The following is an 18844-nucleotide window of genomic DNA, read 5'->3' on the forward strand; positions in this document are numbered from 1 at the left end:
GGTGGGAAATGTGCTCCGCCATGGAGCGTTAGCAATGAAAATATAGAATTGGGGTGGAAAGCAGGAAGACTGGATTTAGGGTAGGGTAAAAAAAAAAAAAAATCAGTTCCATGCAACTCATCTTCCTTTCCCCTTCTGGGATCCAGTTTAGAGCTCAGAATCGGAATTTGTTTTTAACTGGCATGCATCATAAGGTATTTATTTATATTTAGGATGTGTACAAACATCGCTTAGGAGCAATTGCATGTGCTTCTGCTTTTATTTTTTTATTTTTGCAGGTAAGACAATTGGGGATGGCAGGTCACAAGCCACTTAGGCAAGTATTGCACCTTGATAACAAAATAACACACTTGAAGCCAGCAATCTTAAGATGCATGTCCATGAGCAGTACCTCAGAGCCTGGGTCTTAGTTCTACATATCAATGAGTCCAAAGACCTCAAAAAGACTCATTAAGCATAACTGCTTGACAAACCCATCTGTATGGCGCCTGTCTCAGGCATATTGCCAGATGGACCACAGAGTGCCCAATGTGATGCTATAGGCCAGCACAGCTACTAGATATGCCCGGAAAAGAAGAACATCCAGGATATAGCCCACCTGCAGCCATTCACGGGCAATGTCACGGAATTCATCCCGCTTCTCCAGAAACTGGCGGATGGCTGCAATCTCTTGCAGGATATTTTCAACCACCAGCGAGCTCTCCCCTTGCGGCTGGGTCATAGTACCACTTGCTCCTCCTTCAAAGTCACGTGTGCTTTCACAGCTGTAGTGGTTCAGTTTGGCTGGAGAGAGGTAAAGGAAATGGTAAAGCTGAAACAAATATGAGGGACACACTGGGGAATTGTGTCCCAGCCTAAGTGCCAGAGCCATGGGTCAGTTCACAACAGCTCCCCACTTCGCTCATCGCAATCATTTCACTAACTTAAAATGACAGCAAGGACCATTTGGTTAGGAACCTAAGGGTGGCTGCAGCTAACAGACAGCCAATCAAGATAGGTGACAGTGGAGGAGGTGTTGTCTAGCAACCAGCCAGATTGGCATGATCCTTGCTAAGGTTCTGATTGGCTATGTAGTTCTGAGGAAATTTTCCCCTCTGTGTTTGGTTGTATGTCTGCCTCTGCTGTCCACAAGGCCTATAAATAAGATCAAACCTCTCTGTTTATTTCTCCTCATATTATGTCCTGTATTTGTTCAGTTTGCCCAGTAAAACATTAGCAGTTATTTTCTCGCTCTCTCTCTGCACTCCATCTGCTTTCACTCAGTTAGCATTTCTATCCCCAATAATGTACCATTCAATATGGGCATCCATCTGAACAGAGTGTTCACATGCTTGCATTCCGATTTGGGACTTTGATCTTGCTCTTACCTGTACTGTCGTTGTTTTCCATGTTCCCTGAGATGTCAGAGCTCTGAGTGTGGACTGGACAGAACGTGTTCCTGTCTCGGATGCAGAGCAGGATGGTGGCCCGTTCCAGCACCCAGCGCTTCACCCAGTCAGGTACATGAGGCTGTAGATCTTGCTTATGCACGAGTCGCACTATGAGGATGGTCTCTGTCAAGCTAATGACCAGCAACGCCATGCACACCACAAAATAGACCCCTGTTGGAGGAAAGCCATGACCTTCAGCCAAGTCCATTTCTGAGCTAAGTAGCTCAGTTGGTTAGAGAGTGGTGCTGACAACACCAAGGTTGCAGGTCCGATCCCTGTAAGGGATAGCTGCATATTCCTACATGGTCCTCAGGGTCCCTTCCCATTCTAAGATTCTGTGAGATAAAGCTTCTAGCAGCAGAAACAAGCCCTCCATTCCCCACACCTCCTCATCTCCTGCTGTCGCTCAACCTTTGGGGCTCCTCAATAACCCTATGTGGGGTTGTTGATCCTCCCTCAGTGAGAACTCCTTTAACTTTCTTAGCCTAGATTCTTTCTCCCTTTCCTCTTGGGCCGAGATCTGCACCTCAATCACACCTTCTCACACATAGAATAACATTCAGATGGTGCTGTAGGTAGCCCAAGCTGTGCAGTTCATTGGCCATCACCCACATCCCAAGACTGCTTGCAAAAAACACCTCAAAAGCAGGAAGGCATACCAAGCAAACTTGCCAATAATCCCCATGGAGCACACCAAGGCTGTTGTATATCCTGATGTATTTAAGCATTTTCAGCCTTTGCTTTTGAGCTTTTGGGGTTTTTTCTGGACCTGAAGGTCCATTTTTGAGACATTTTGTGTATGGAAAGCAACTAAAAAATAAAATAAAAATTAATCATAATAGGGCCAATGTCATGAGCACATCTTAACCATTTCTTGTTTTATCCCACAACTGACTGAACGCAAGGCACCACCAGCCATGCTGCAAAATTCATCCCATTCATGCTTTTGTCAATGGGGCTGCTGTGATCTTACTCGGCCCAGTATACCTGAAGGAGCGTCTCCACCCCCATCGCTCAGCCCAGACACTGAGGTCCTCCTCCGAGGGTTTTCTGCTGGTTCCCTCATTTCGAGAAGCAAAGCTACAGGGAACCAGGCAGACGGCCTTCTTAGTAGCGGCACCCTCCCTGTGGAACACCCTCCCTTCAGATGTCAAGGAGATAAAGAACTACACAACTTTTTGAAGACATCTGAAGGCAGCCCTGTATCGGGAGGTTTTTTATGCTTGATGTTTTGTGTTCTTAGATGTGCTGTGGCTGGGGAAACCAAGCCAGATAGTCAGGGTATAAATAATAAAATTTCTATTATTACCTATCAGCGGGGTCCCAATAGCCGTGGCTGGCAGTGTATCAGAGACAATGATCAGGAAAACAGAGTAGCCCAAGAGTAGGGTGATCTTGAAGGAGACCCTCTCTCCACTGTCAGGGGGTAGGTAGAAGCCCACAATGTCCATGACCATCAGGAAGATACTGGGGAGCAGTAGGCTGACGGCATAAAAGAGGGGGCGTCTTCGGATGACCACCTGCCAAGGCACAAAGAGTCAGGCATGGGCCTTGGGTCTAGCTGAGACATGCTCTAATGGGTGGCTGGCTCTCCCTCAAATTCATCGTCCCATTTAATGCTTCCTAAGCCACTGCAAAGTGGCACAAGCCAAGGGCTCCATTGGCACCAGGCGTCTGGCTAAGCTGGCAGGGGGGCACCAAGGAGTCCTTTGGGATGTGCATCACTGCCCAGTCTTTCCTCCTCCTGCTGAAATATTTATGCCCTTTGCTTGCTGCAAAACTGCCTGTCAGGCAAGGTTAACCCTTCCTTCCCTGGAGCGGGACTGGACTGGCTGCTTCTACTGCCCATGTTTTTACAACACATGGCCCCAAAATGTTCTCCTTCATAATATTAGAAAAGCAACAAAGTCAAGACGCAGGGAATTCAGGAAAAGTCGCACAAAGTTTGCAAGACCTTTCCAAGCTGAGTGGGGAATCTGGTGAGATCAGTGCTTCCTGGGGGTACTCAAGGGCACACAGTACCGGTAGCTTCCCTCGCCAAAAAAATGGAATGGAATCCATTCTTACAAATACTGCAATAGGTTAAGATCTCATGAAGTACAATAACAACCTTGTAAAATATACAACTTTGGGTTTCCCCCCTCCCCCCTTTATTTTCTCTTCTACACAGGTTCTGTTTCTCTTTCTCTCTTTCTCTCTTTTATTTATTTCTCACCATGTTTAGTGCACATATAATTATATACTTTTTGAATTTTCAATAAAGATTTTAAAAAAAGTGTGGCACTTACTGTAGCAACTTCATAGGGAGTACCAGCACCTTTTTCCCTTAAAAAAAGCACTGGGTAAGATGATTTTAAAAATATATATAAGTTATGAGCTATATTGCAGGAAGAGGCCCCATTTTCTCTGAACGTGCATTTTAAGACATGAATGCTCAGGAAAAAACCAGGAAGAGAAATTAATGACATCTTAGAAATTCAGCCTTCTAAGAAGTCATTGAACATGACGTTTTGCAGTCCTGGAGCACAATGCCACATAGCAATTGAATGCTGCTACATGATGTAGTGACCAAGGACAAAAGAGGGTAAATGAGGGTGAGGGTGAGTGAGAGCAAAGTTAATGAATGATGTTTGGCAAGCAGTCCCTAAAATCACACAAAAATGTGGGGGTGCCTTTTGGCATTACTGAATGAATTGTTTCAGCTGAGCTGTAGTTCCTGTGGCTTGCCTCCAGTGACACTTCACAGTCAGAGTAGACCCACTGAAATTAAGAGGGACGGGAAACCTAGGCTCATGAATTTCAGTAGGTCTGTGCTGAGAAGAAGTTAGTTGGCTACAACCCTGTGCTTCTGTAAGGTATAGGTCACAACCTGCAGCAGATTGACTCTCCTCATTCTGATACTGAAACATATTTTTCCCCTTCTGAATTCAGGTAGCTCCAGTTTAGAGAAAACCCATTTCTCCTCCCTCCTCCTCTTGAAAACTAGCATGAAACCTACAGCAGCAGCAGCAGCTTCTCATCGCCAGAGCTTTGCACCACCCTTCCACCTCCGGCCTTCTTTAACAAATAATATGCACTGGAGATTCTGTTTCTGGCTCCTACCCACCACCCCTGCCCAGGCCCATCAGAACTTCTTACGAAGAACTTCATCTCAGCATAGAACTCGCTGTCACCAACACTGAACTCTCGGAACTGGCTGAGAACGTGAAGAAGCTCCCATTCCCCCTGGTTCATGAAGACACTCTTGTCATGTTTCACTTCCTCTGGGGTCCGCCACAGGGAGATGTTAATGTCCCGGACTGAGGAACAGAAGACAGAAAGAAAAGTAGGGTAAAAGGTAAAGGTAAAGGGACCCCTGTCCATTAAGTCCAGTCGCGGACGACTCTGGGGTTGTGATGCTCATCTCACTCTATAGGCCAAGGGAGCCAGTGTTTGTCCACAAACAGCTTCCAGGTCATGTCGCCAGCATGACTAAATGCTTTGGCGAACCAGAGCAGCGCACGGAAACACCGTTTACCTTCCCGCCAGAGTGGTACCTATTTATCTACTTGCATGTTGACGTGCTTTTGAACTGCCAAAGATGTCATCCCCTCGCTTTTCCACGCTATACCCATCTCCAAGTGATTTGTTGACCTTTCTGTGTGTCCCATCAAAGACATAATTTTGGACTGATGGCCACACATTAAAACCCCATGATGCAGATCCCAAAATGAGAGGAGTACAGTTGGCCCATGATATTAGCCACCCAGAGTGGCTGGGGCAACCCAGTCAGATGGGCGGCATATAAATAATAAAATTATTATTATTAGTCATGAAATGCCAGATGAATGGGCCACAGCTCAACAAGCTAAGATGTTCATAAGCCTGTTGATTTCTATGGGCCTAAGTGCATGCCTAGCACTTGAAGGAATGGGACCATGTGAGAATCAGGTTCATTTAAAAGGTATTGGTGGCCATAGTATCTGCCAGGTTGGATCACATAAAAGGTCTGTCTTACGCCACATATACAACATACATTTAAAGCACTATGATACCATTTTAAACAGCCATGGTTTCTACCAAAGTATTCTGGGAGCTGTAGTTTGTTAAGGGTCCTGAGAGTTGTTAGGAGACTCCTTATTCCCCTCCCAGAGCCACACTTCCCAGAGTTCCCTGTGGAGAGGGATTGCTTGTTAAGCCACTCTGGGAACTGTGGTTCTGGGAGGGGAATAGGGATCTCCTAATAGCTCTCAGCATCTTTAGCAAACTACAGCTCCCAGAATTCTTTAAAATGGTCTCATAGTGCTTGAAACATGTGGTGTGGATGTGGGTTACGTTTAGTGCTCTATTCCTGGGAGACGCACACCTCTAACAGTTTGCTGTTGTATCTGCTACTTGGAGGTAGGAAACATGTATATGATGCTTGTATTTAGCCATCACAATAAGCAGTCATTGACAAGCCTATTCTGCAGGGAGGAGGTTGAGGGGAGATGCTTGGCAACCAGGGAGTAGGAGCCCCTTCCTATTTGGCTTAGTCGGTCGGCCTCTTCTCCCAGTGTGCAGCAAGTCACAAGGCAAAATCAACACAACTGCTCACGTACTGTTATGCAGCCAGCTGGTGAAGGTCAGAGAGCAGTTCTGCACATCAAAGGGGAAGTTATAGATGTCCAGGCTGCAGGCAGTGACCACCTGGACAGGCTTGAGGTTCCGCACTTCCCCATGATGGAGGATGTAAACATAGGGAATATCGGGGGATTTCCCCACATCCACACTGCAAGAAACAAAGGGTGGAGGAACCAAAGTGAGGGGAGAGAACATGAACCATTTGGGCTGCAGTCAAAACCCACCAAACAATGGAACTCCTCCATCCCAGATTCCAAATGTTGAGCTACAAGTGGTTACCGGTAACAAAACGTTGCAGCATGCTCCCTGTTCAGGATTCTAGCCGCTCCACCACATTCCTCCTCCCCTACCCTAGATTTTCATTTGTCCTCTGGTCTCCTAGATCCTAGTCCAACACTCTGACCACTATACCATACTGGACACAGATGGACCATATGTATGTCTCAGTAATGAACAGCTTCCTATGAACCCTGTAATCCCCCCCACCAGTCTCAAGTGGCTTCTCTCTTGTGATGACCCATTAAAACAATGCAGCCATTTTCCAATGAAGCTGTTTACCTTACAAACATGAATACAAAAAGGGCATTTTCTTCTCCTCCCCAAAGGGGCTTTCTGACCCTTGCTTAGGTCTTCCAGTGGTCACAATAGAAGGAGGATGGTTTAGAACAATAGCTCCATACTCCCGCCTTTCCTTCCTTCTTTCCCTCTCTTCCAAGTATGCGCTGACAGCTCCACAGCTGCCCCTCCATATTCTCTCTCTCTCTCTCTCTCTCTCTCTCTCTCCTCAGAAAATTTGAATCCCACGCCCAACACAGCAAGGGTAATTATGAGTGTTTATAGTTTTCCACTACTGGAACTGTCCCAATTTCTCAGCCTTCTCCCCATCTGCAATATACAGTACACAGAGGGGCAAGCCAGAGGAAAAGCATTGTCAAGAATACAAAGTGGAAAGAGTATGGGTGGTATGGGAAGGGAGGAACGGTTAGAGAACAGAAATAAATCCTCACATTCTCTTCCATCCCATATTTTCGGCCTCCACAATGTGGAGAGAGGGTTGGGGAGGGGGGACCCAAGAAGGATGGTGCACTTACAATTCATTGATAAGAATGTCTGGGACCCAGATGGCCTCAGTAGGGACAGACATCTGGGTGATGTTGTCAAACTCCCTTGGATTCCACTGCAGAAACTCATCGATCCAGTGCTGCAAAATAGAGGGGAGGATCTGACACAGTGGTAGATGGAAATAAGTAGGTGGGGTGCTCTGCTAAACCACTTGTGGGTAGGTGTCAACTATTCTATTCTGCGATCTGATCTGAGGACAGAATGGCTCTGGAGAGTTGCTACTCTCCCAGACAGACAGAACTTGCACAGACAGAGCTATATAACTGTGTAACTGTAACTTTAAGAAACTTGTGGTTGAGTTGTCTTTTCCCCTCCTCCCTGTGTGAACCTGGGTTAGAGGAGAGGAATTCTGCACTTTCCATTCCATTTCAGTCACTTTGAAAGGGGGAGCAGGGGTACTGACATTCCTGTGGAACGGAGAGCCTCAGTGGAGGCTGGGGGGGGGGGAGGCTGAACAGAAGCCAACACAAGAGGGTCCAGTCTTGTCACCTAGAACCAAGCACCACCTTCTTAGATGGGAGCAGACCCACCTGCCCCAACAGAGTATTTGCCTGCAAGCTCAACATCACCACAAGGCAAGTGAGTCTTGTGAGTGAACATGCCTTGCCTTGCCTCACCTCATCCTTAAAAGCAGGAGAGGTAGGGGAACTTGTTGGGACGTCACTTCTGTCCAGTTCTGAACTTCTGGCCCTGCTTTTTACCTCCTAAATTGTGAATATCTAGCAGTGTATCTACTGCTGAGCCTGTACTGTTACTTGTCTGCATAAATATATCTTCCTTACTTCCAAGTAATAGCCTCTGTCTGTGTTGGGTGGGGGCCAAGGTGCTCCCTATCATTCATTTTTTTCTCTTTTATCATGCTTCACTTTTCTTTTTTCAATTGTAAGGTGCACCTCTGAGGGTGAGGCCTGTTTTATTTATAAGCTGCTCACATCATGCGCTCTCATCTTCCCTCCTATGCTACTTCATCTCTCAAACATGCTGTAGGGCAAACTCCCTTCCTCCTTTGGGTACCCAGAATAGTGAAATTCTAAATTGCTGTACAAACCATCAGTGTGGTAACCTAGCCCAGGCTTGTGCCCCAGGGTCATGTTGGTGCTACTAATGCAGTGGTGTGACTTCTTCTCCAAAGGTGCACACCATTGTCTCTTGAGAGAGTTTGATGCCAAAAAACGAAGTCTGAACACCAGGAGCAACTTGTATTGGAAAAATGGGGCTTAATAACCTCTCTATGCTGTCAAATGCTTAGCGCTCATGGCAGATGCTGCCCAGCTTTCCAGTACAGAACCCCAGCCACAGTCTGCAGAAGCCAGCGCAGCAGAGGGGGACTATGGAGTGCAGTGAATGGAAGATTGCATCCTAGGAATCAAGAGACCTATGTAGTGTCAGTGATGAGCTGCTGCTAGGTCAAGGGGGTTGGGCAGGAAAGGAGGAGAGCAAATTGCTCCCATTGGCACAGCCTTCTTACCTGTCTGTACCAGATATACGTTGTCAGGACTTGGTTTTTCTCATCCTGTTGTTGAAAACAGAGAAGCAGAGATCAGGCTAATGAAACCAAAGGGTCGGTTCCACTATTGACCTCCCTATATGGCTGGCTGCAGGAAAGTAAGGTGACACCTTAATGAGTTTACAGGGAGCCCTCATAAGCAATCAGACAACAACCAACACAGTCCATGCAGGCACACTAAGGAAGAAGCAGCAGCCTGTCCCAGCACTATATCTCTAACATGGCTATGTTTTCACACATTTTTTTGTTACATTTACAGGATGTATCCAGCATAGCACTGAGCAACACCTTCCATCAGCATAAGGATTTCTGCTTGTGCAAGGAAACTTCCCCTCTGTCCTCTCCTCACCCCTTGCACCCCTAAATCTATTCTAAAAGTTTCCCCAACCCTACAGAGGGAGGTTGTGGGGCATACACAGGAAGAGGAGAAGGGGAGTTCTGCTGCACAAGTGGAAATCCTTGAGGTGATGGAACACATAAGTTGGGTACTGCCCACATTTTGCATTTTTTACATGCATAGAAACACACCTTGGATGTACCCATCTGGAGAGAGAAAAACAGTGTATGCAAGAGTCCTAAGTGATGCTTTAGAAGTGAACTCCTCTTTCATTAGTCACTAAAATCAACAGATAAATTCCAATTCTGTCGTGTGAATCAGGGATGGGAAGCTTCTGTCATACACACACACACACACACACACACACACACACACACTTCCCGATTTTGCTGGGATCCAACTCCCATCAGTCTCCCCACCTCCCCCAACCAGCATAGCCATTGGTCAGGGATGATGGGAATTATACTCCAGCAGCATCTGGGGGTGGGGCACAGGTGCTCCCCGTCACTGATGTGAAACATTGTGGAGACCAGCTTCTTTAAATGTCCAAAGCAGAAAACCTGGACACGAGTGGGAGGGTATTGTTTTCATTTGTTATGTATTTTTGTGTTTTTATATCGTAAACCTCCTGTGATCTTCGGATGAAGGGTGGTAAAGAAATTTAATAAATATTTATTTAATAAATAATAATAATAAATAAAAATGTTGTAACTCCCTGGAAGATGGAGAGGGCTACCTAAATTCAGGTGCATCGTGTCTGTCACCTAGCCCACAGTGATCCGTGGGAACAGGATACCTGGACCGTTTGAGAGAGGAGGAGAAGGAGAAGACCTACCACACTCAGGATGGCATAGACCATGACATCAATAGCCACATTGGTGGTCTTCCTCCAGTTCCGAACAGGACGGACATCCTTTTTGTAGTTGGAAAATAAATAGTCAGAGAGCAAGCGGAGAGCAGGCTTGGTCAAGTTTTCTGGTTTGCTGGCTGTTTTATGAAAAGCTGAAGAAGTTGGGAAAGAAAACAATGTGTGTCATTGGCCGTATCTTCTTGGCAGTAAAACTCCCTGAAGGTGGTTTTCTGCAGAGGTGGTTTTAGACGGGCATGACCTGTGCAGCGGCACTGGGCGCCGGACTGCAGGGGGCACTACAACAATGCTGAAGAATGGAGAGCAAGAGGTGGGAGGGGGGGCGCCGAATTTCAGCGTCACAGAGGGTGCCGCTAATATTTGAGAGCCCAAAGCCCGCCACTGCTTTCTGCATGCAAAAATAAAAATGAAAAAAATCCAATTTATAATCCAGCAGCGGAGTCTGGTTCCATTAAGTGAAGGGGGCACTGCTTCAGCAACCTCAGTCTGCCCCCGGCTGCCCAGATTTACCTATCCTAACAACCAGTCCTTACACTGGCTGTTGGCTTCCACTTCTTCCTTAATCTCAATGCCACTTTTGTAGAGGAGTATGGGGCAAAATGGCTCTGGCCCCATCTACTGTTGACCTCCTTCTTTATGCCCCACTGGCACCAATGAGCACCAGGCACTAGTGCAGCACCCCACCTACCCCCAACTCTACAGTTAGCCTTGGAAACACCTCCTGTCCAAGTAAATAGGAGGCTCCCCCTCCCACCCGCAGCCTAAAGGGGGGGAAAAGAATGATTGGGATTGGAGGGTGCAGTTGGGGAGGGGAGGGTTACCCTTCCCATCCGCATGCAATGTGATCTGCTCATTGAAAACAGACTGTGTGCTACATTTAGGCTTGATGGGTGCTCCAATCGGCTCTAACTGAGACTGTAAACGTATTTGTGGTGGACTTGCACACTGGTAAAAGCTTTCTGGGAAATGATATATAATGAATTAAAGAAAATGTTTAAAAACACATTTGTTAAAAAAACAACCAGAAGCTTTACTGTTAGGTATAATAGGTGACAATGGCAATGAGAATGCTTCTATGGAAGGAAGGAGAAGTACCAACAAAAAAATAAATGGCAGACTAAACTGATGGAGTACGCAGAGATGGCAAAACTGACGGGGAAGATCAGAAACCAGGAAGATCAAGTATTTTTAAAAGACTGGAGTAAATTATTAATTTATTTAAAAAAACACCGTAAACAGTTAAAATCATTGGCAGGGATATGATGACACTTGTAATGTGGAATTAATTATGCTAACTATAGATATTTAACAGATGGATAAAGGGAAAAGATGCAGAAAATGTTATCTTGAATATGGAACCCATGGAGGGAGGGAAGGATGTCCAAAGGTTCAATAGAACCTTTTATTTGAATGTTTGAAATGCTTAAAGTTAAAATGTATAAAATTATGTAATTAAAAATGTTATATAAAAAAGAGAGAGACTGTAAACATCGTGCAGCAGAAAGACCTGTGGGTGGGTTGGTTGGTTGGTTGGTTTCTCTCTAGCATTATTCAGTAAGATGCCATGTAACCTGATGGTGCTATATAGATAAGCCAGAATAAGTAACATGTGGCTTTGCTGATTCTGTATCCAAAGTAGAGGCAGAATCTCTCCCATGAACCTCTTGATCTTTTCCACGAAAACAGTGGTCACGAAACAGTGGACCTTATGAAAACAAAGACTTGCTACCATCTTGAAAGTAGCATCGCCCACCTCTATTTTCATAGTTGTGGCTGTTCCAGAATTAATAGCAAAAAAAATTACCTTTGATGCAAGCTTATCTTGCAAGGCAGCTCACAACGGGGGTGGTGGGGTGGTGAGGAGCCAGGTCAAAACAGCAGAGCTGCTGCTTGCCTGCCTGCCTGCCACGTCTCTCCCTGAACATGACTTCCTAAGACTGGGGCACAATTCACACTTTGCAAGCAGCCCCTAATTGGAATAGATCTGCAGGTGCTTGGGGGAGAGCATCCTTAGAGGAGGCTTTTCAAGCAGACCCCTCTGCCTTTTCATACCATCTATAATTCCTCTAAGCTAGCTGGGCGCACGAGTTTCAGGCAGCTGGAGGGAGAAGACGGGGAGGGCCAAGCAGAGAGAAGAAAACAAATTAGGGGAGTCCGCTGAAAGCAGGCTGGCTGGGTAATTCAATGGCAGATTTTGCCTTTGTCTCTTCCAAATGACCCTTAAAGATCCAACTGGCATGCAGCAAGGTCTACAGCTGGCTAGGGTTGGCTACAGGATTAGCTCTTGGGCCTTTTGCCTCTGCTTATTGAGGGTTTTTTATGGGGGGGGGGTGATTATGCACTCTTACTAAAATGACAGAGAGAGGATTTTGATGGGCTGTCCATGGCCCAGCTCTTAGGGAGGAAGGAAAGAAGCTCAGAGGACTCATAGATTCACAGGGCTCTTGAAAACATCATGCCGAAGAACTCAGTCCCAAGATGTTCCTGGGTTCTGCAAACTGAGCATGGAGATGCATGAGCTGAGCCAAGGGCTAGTGGACTTGGCTTACTCCCAGCCAATGGCTTTGGGGATCTGTGGTTTTGGAAGGAGCAGGAGTGAGGTCTTTGACACACATTTCTCAGCCTGTCAGGGTTGAGCCAGATGAGGAGGAGTGGTGGCAAGCCCCCCCTGGTGAGGCTGCACCCACAGAAGAACCTGGGGAAATGGAGGAGTTCGTACCTGGAGAAGACTGGTGGCGGCACTCCTAGGAAGAGGAAGAGTCAGATGGAGAGGGGGAAAGACCAGAACAGGAGGAGGAGGAAGTCGAGCCAGAATCAGGCCTTTGTGAGGAGAGAAACAGGCAGGGCCCTTCCCCTCCTCCCTTCTCAGCTGTAGAGTGTAGAGCTGAGAGACGCAGGGAACAATTAGAGGCAGCTGCAACTCGTAAGAGACGTGGTTGCAGGCCAGCTACTTAAGAAAGGCTGACTCCTCCCTTCACTAGCACCTGCAACTGCTATGCTGAGTGCGTGGTTGCTCTTGCTCGTTCTGTTCCTGATTCCTGGCTTGTTCCTGACTCCTGGCTTGTTCCTGACCCTCGGCTTGTTCCTGACTCCTGGCTTGTTCCTGACCCTTGGCTTGTTCCTGGCTCCTGGCTTTCCCCTGACTGACTTGGCTGGTTCCTGACTTGGACTGTTCTGATTTCGGCTTCTCCTGACCCCATACTGATACCTGACTTCAGCTGGCTTCTGACCCGGACTGTTCGACCTTGGCTTATCTGACTGACTGCTGCACTTCAGCATGCCAACTTGTTGGCGCCCTAACACAGCCCTTTTCAAAAAGACTCCAGCACCCAGGAGCAAAACAAGCTTTTCTATCTCTTCCACCCCCATATTTCCTGCATGCAGCAGATGGGAGTGGGATCTGAGTTTTTTAGAAAAAACAAAACAAAACAAAAAACAGCACATTGGGGTTTGTTAGTTTTTCACATGCCTGGAACACAATGAATGTTGTTTTTCACCTAGAAAAGGCAAAGAGGTGGTGGAATTTGGAGCAGCCTTGTGCTGACTGATGTCTGGCAGGGATGCAGACTGGCACCTTTTCCGTTACATGAAGGATCACGAGGTAAAAAAACCTCCATGATCACAGGCGTTGGCTGCGACAAGCCATAAAGTCCGAAAGATAAATGTCCGGCAACTTCCGTTGTGCCACACTTCTTCCTTAAGCAGACAACCTCAAGCTCACAACCTCACAGCACCCTCTGATGGAATGGAAGAATTTCATTCGAATCCATCTTCAAGAAAAGTGGCAGTCATTTGAGGGAGCTGAGTGGTTAAGAACGTAAGAAGAAACCTGATGGATCAGGCCAGTGGCCCATCTAGTCCAGCAATCTGTCCTTACACTGGCCAACCAGATGCTCCAAAGAGAAACCCAACAATACTCTCCTCTGTTGTGATTTCCAGCAACCAAGACAGGCATACTGCTGTGGAGCTAGAACACAGCCATTAGGGCTAATAGTAGCTGGCAGATTTCTCCACCATGAATTTCTCCCAATCCTCTTTTAAAGGCATCCAAGCTGGTGACCATCACTGCCTCCTCCTTGGGGAATGAGTTCCAAAGTTTAACTACCGTATTTCTCCTAAAATAAGCCATAGCCATAAAATAAGCCATAGCAGGATTTCTATGCATTTGTGAAATATAAGCCATTCCCCGAAAATAAGCCATAGCAATGCGGCATCTCCCATTAAAACAGCCTGGAGAGGTGTGGCTATGCAGTGTACTGATGTGACATGGTTAAAATAAGACATCCCCTGAAAATAAGCCATACTGTGTTTTGTTGAGGGGGGGGGATATAAGACGGTGTCTTATTTTAGGAGAAACACAGTATGTGTTGCATGAAGAAGTCCTTTCTTTTGTCTATATTGAATCTTCTAGAGTTCAGAGTTTAGGGTCTCTCTCTCTTCCTCTCTCTCTCTGGCTCAGGAGTAGCCAACATAGTACCTACTACGTGTTGTGGAGTCCAATGTCCAGCATAATGGACCATTGCTTGTTCTGGTTTGGGCTCATGGGAGCTGTAGTCCACAATATTTTGAGGACACCTCATCAGCTAACCTTGTCTGAGCTTCTACCTCATTGGCTGTGTCTTCTTTGAAGGAGAATGTCCGGGGTTAAAATCCCTGACCTGCAATGGTTTCAGGCTGAAGGACTGGGAAAAGTTGTTATATATGTGAGAGCCTGGAGAGTTGCTACCAATCATACTGAGCTAGAGCACGATTCCCCAACCTAGTGCCCGCCACAATGTTTTGGCTTCATAGTCAGTGGCTGTATACCAGTTTCTGGAAACCACAGGAGAGAAGAGTGCCCTTGTGCTTGGGTCCAGCTTGTGGGCTTCCTAGAGAAGGCATCTGGTTGGCCACTGTGAGAACAAGATGCTCAACTTGATAGTCCATTGGCCTGGTACAGCCAATGGCAACCACTCCCATCATCCCCAGGCAGCATGTTCAATGACCAGGGGTGATGGGAGTTGTAGTCCAGCAACATCTAGACGGCCCCTAGAATAGCCTGCTGGACCAGGCCAATGGACCATCAAGTTCAGCATCATGCTCTCACAGTGGCCAGCCAGAAGCCCCACTGAGAAGCCCAAAAGCAGGACATGAAAACGACAGGAAACCACTCCTGTGATTTCCAGCAACTTGTACTCAGAGACCTCCAACAGTATATTGTAAGGCTGGAAAAGGTCCACCAAAATGATGGGAAGGGCTGTAGCTCAGTTGGTAGAGCACCTGCTTTGTGTGAAGAAGGTCCCAGGTTCAAGTCCCATCATTTCCAGGTAGGAATAGGGGAGACCCCCTGCATGAAATCCCAGAGAAGCACTGCCAGTCAGTGTAGACAATGCTGAGCAAGATGGTCCACGGGGTGTGACTCAGCATCAGGCAGTTTCCTATGTTCGTCTTGGAAGGATAAAGCACCTTCCCTGCAAGGAAAAGCCGAAAGCATTTTGGGGCTTTTCAGTTGGGCGGGGAGTATCTTGGTGAGGGACATGATAGAGGTTTATCGTATTATGTATGGTGTTGAGAAAGTGGATAAGAGACTTACTTCCACCCCTCCTTCCACTTTCCTAATACTAGAACTCGGGGTCATCCAATTAAATTCACTGGCAGTAGGTTCAGGACCGATAAGAAAGTACTTCTTTGCACAATGTGCAATTAATGTATGGGATTCTCTGCCACAAGATGGGGAGAGACGGTTGCTGGCTTAGATTCTTCTTAAGGGTAAGGTATTAGGCAGGTTCAGGAGGCTGAGTTTATCAATGGCTACTCACTTTTGATGGTTGCATGGGAAATGACATGTTCAGAGGCACTCTATTTCTGCATGCCAGCTACTGGGGAACAACAACTACAAAGGGCTGTTGTTTTCTTGCCCCACTTGTGGGCATCTTGGGAGCTTAAGATTGACCATTTTGAGAAACTAAATGCTGTACTAGGTGGACCTTTTGGTCTGGCTCAGCAGGGCTCCTGTTAAGTTTTTATGGATTATTTATCCCTACTAATTCTGGCCACAGCCCTGCTGAAAACGTGCCCCAAGCAAGACCCATTGGAGCAAACATGTTGTGTTCACCCAACCTTATTTCCATAGAATTGTAGAGTTGGAAGGGACCACAAGGGTCATCTAGTCCAACCACTAGCAATGCAGGAATCATTTTGTCCAAGGTGGGGCTCAAACCCACAACCTTGAGATCAAGTGTCTCTTGCTCTACCAATTGAGCTATCCCTCGTCCAGATTCTTTTCAATGGGATTTCGAGACAAGGACTTCATGACAGTTTCTGCCACCAATCATGAAACCACATGTGCAATTTTTGATGGAGAACCTGTGGCCCTCCAGATGTTGTTGGACTACATCTCCCATCAGCCCTGGCAGCCATCATGGCCTACAACCACAAATGATGGGAGCTGTAGTCCATCCAGCAACATCTGGAGGGCTACTATTTCCTCACCCTGTCCTGACATTCCACATTTTGGTCACTTTTCCAGAACAGTAACATTGTGCTAGTTTACGTTAAGAGGAAGGATGTCTCTCAAATGGTCCCCAAATGAAAGCCACATTCAAACCTGTTTTGGGATGGCAACCAAACAACAGCAGATGTCCACCTGTCAGTATTTTCCAACTCCTCTCCATTCTGCTCCCACTGCTTAGCAAACCAAAGAGCCCCTAATTAACAGATGATCATTAGCTAACCCGGTCCATTGTGTTATCAGGAACAGGAAGCCTGAGCAACAACACAATCATCTGTTCTCTGCACCGTTGCTGCTGTCCAAGGATTTCAACCCCCGCCATTCTGAGCAACAAGCGATACACAGAACTGGGTTTTTCAAGTTCAACTTGGCTCAGGCAACAGGTTCTGAAACAGCATATCCTCACCCCACCCCAGTGCTTTATTGTTCTCCGCAGGTCTGTGAATAAATGTGCACTTTTCCATCACTCCAGTCTCCTCTGCCCCCAGTTAGTTCAAATGATAAGAAACTTGAGGTTAGAATAAAAAGCCACAGTAAAATGGTAAAATTATCTGTGCAAAACTTGGGGTGTTTTTTTAAGGAAGGAAGCCTAAATCATTTAAAAAAAAAAAAGTTGCACTTGACTTGCAAAAAAAAGTCTTGTGATTCATCCACACAAATGTTAAAGATTGCTTTTAATATCCCATGAAGAAAAGCACCCTTTCATCCAGATCCAGCACCTTCTATTAAAAGAATGTGGAGGACATAAAGGCACTAGAGAACCAGGGGTACCATCAGGTCAGAATGTTAGGGCAGATGCCCAAGGACTCTATCAGCAGATTGAGCAGGAGGGGCCCCAAATACAGCAGGGCTGGCTTACAATATTTTGAAGTTGTGCATATTATTGCCATCTAAACAGTGTGGGCATAAGCCCAGTGAGTCTAGAGTCTGCACCAGCCTTCTCAACCTGCTGCCATCCTGATATTGTTGGACTCCCAACTCCCATCAGCCCCACCCAGTATGGCAAATGGTTAGGGGATGAAGGGCGTTGGGTCCAATCATATCTAGAGGGCCATAGGTTAGGGAGGCTGCTCTAAAATGAGATAAATGCACCACAAAGTAGAAAAGAACCCTGCTGAACTGATTATGTTCTAAGCCGATCATTCTATTTCCAGCAGTGGAGTAGCTCACATAAAGGGCATGAAAACAACTGCTCTCTTCTTCTTCTTCTTCTTCTTCTTCTTCTTCTTCTTCTTCTTCTTCTTCTTCTTCCCCCACCCACTATACCTGGGATTTGGAGGTAGACTTCCTCTGAATCTGGAAGTTCCATTCATTAGCCGTCAAGTCTCATAGCCACTAGCAGACCTCTCATCCTCCTGTATGAATGTGTCTTATCCCCTTTTAAAGCCATCCAAACGAGGAGCTGCCTTTGCAGCTTGTGGCAGCAAATTCCAGAGTTATCTTTTACAAGAAGGCTTTCCTTTCTGTCTCTCTCTCTCTTTAGTTTCAACTTATCCTCCCCTCCCCTCCCCTCAATTCAAAACTCAGGATTGCCCTGGAGCAATCCAGTATTACTGAACAAAAGCTAGCCATCAACGTTCTTTCATAAACGTACAGCGAGATGGGACCCAGAGTTCAGATGATTCGAGTTGCACCGCTGCCTGTAATACGAAACGTTCGGCAGCCTCTCCGAATCGACCTCGCAAATGCGGACAGCACCCCCTGCCCCCCTGCAAAGTCTCTCCTTCAGCTCGCAGGCACAAAACAAGCAGCCTTTCAAACTTTTGCTCAAGTTTCCTTACCTTTGCATTGCAGCACAGAAGTAAAAAACAGCAGGAGCAGAGAGACCCCCAGAGCAGAGGGAGCCATGAGCACCTTGGGGAGCATGGAAAGCACTTTATTGCTTAATGCTTCTTCCGATCGCCTTGACACAGCAGAGGAAATCTTATGGTTCCCTCTCGCACCCCTTTCTTCCACTCTGTCTTTGCCTCTGCAGAGAAATTAAATGCAATTAAGGAGGCAGAGCGTACTTTATTCCCCTCCTTTCTTGTTTCCCCCTAACTGTTGGATTTTTTAAAAATGCATAATTAATGTTGCAATCAGTCTCCCTCTGCTGCCTCAAGTTTCAGGCAGAGAGGACTCCAAGATATTCACCCACCCACCCAAGCTGATGTCATGCGAAGATGCTCAGGGATTGATGCTCATCACTGCTGCATCCCTTTAGTTGCGGGGAGGGCAGGGTACCACTGTCTGAGCTTTGGGTAAAACCTGAGAGGCCATGCAGAACCTGAGCCCCACTTGAGTGCTGTCCTGACAAATTGATGAGGACGTTTCAACGATAATTTCTGCATTAACGTATCAAGTGCTGCGATAGGGATGTGGCCGGGAGCAGATAACGTTATCACAATCTCCGACAGGACTGAAACACCGAACCTCAAGTTACACGGTGCGGGAATTCAAGCCACAGAACCACAAGGCACCCCTCTGTGGAACAAAAGTTATTAAACTC

The 18844-nt window shown here is 46.6% G+C and overlaps 1 protein-coding gene across 1 annotated transcript; it reads right to left on the minus strand.

Moving 5' to 3' along the window:
* Positions 1–347: 347 nt before the first annotated feature.
* HTR3A (5-hydroxytryptamine receptor 3A) lies at positions 348–18523 on the minus strand. The gene is made up of 9 exons (XM_033172264.1): positions 18138–18523; positions 9834–10000; positions 8623–8667; positions 7124–7233; positions 6011–6180; positions 4569–4729; positions 2740–2950; positions 1368–1601; positions 348–783 (listed from the first exon to the last, which is right to left on the minus strand). The coding sequence occupies exons 1-9, from the start codon at positions 18220–18222 to the stop codon at positions 494–496; spliced, it is 1473 nt and encodes a 490-aa protein (XP_033028155.1). The 5' UTR covers positions 18223–18523; the 3' UTR covers positions 348–493.
* Between the last annotated feature and the right edge of the window lie 321 nt (positions 18524–18844).

The sequence above is a fragment of the Lacerta agilis genome, chromosome 15 (assembly GCF_009819535.1).
Source record: "Lacerta agilis isolate rLacAgi1 chromosome 15, rLacAgi1.pri, whole genome shotgun sequence".
NCBI classification, from domain to species: domain Eukaryota; kingdom Metazoa; phylum Chordata; class Lepidosauria; order Squamata; family Lacertidae; genus Lacerta; species Lacerta agilis.

Coding starts and splice junctions, on each gene's coding strand:
- HTR3A (XM_033172264.1), bottom strand. CDS start 18,222: ATGCTCCCCAAGGTGCTCATGGCTCCCTCTGCTCTGGGGGTCTCTCTG. Junction 10,001..18,137: donor TTCTGTGCTGCAATGCAAAG/GTAAGGAAACTT, acceptor CAACTTCTTCAG/CTTTTCATAAAACAGCCAGC. Junction 2,951..4,568: donor ATGCTGAGATGAAGTTCTTC/GTAAGAAGTTCT, acceptor GTGCCTTGGCAG/GTGGTCATCCGAAGACGCCC.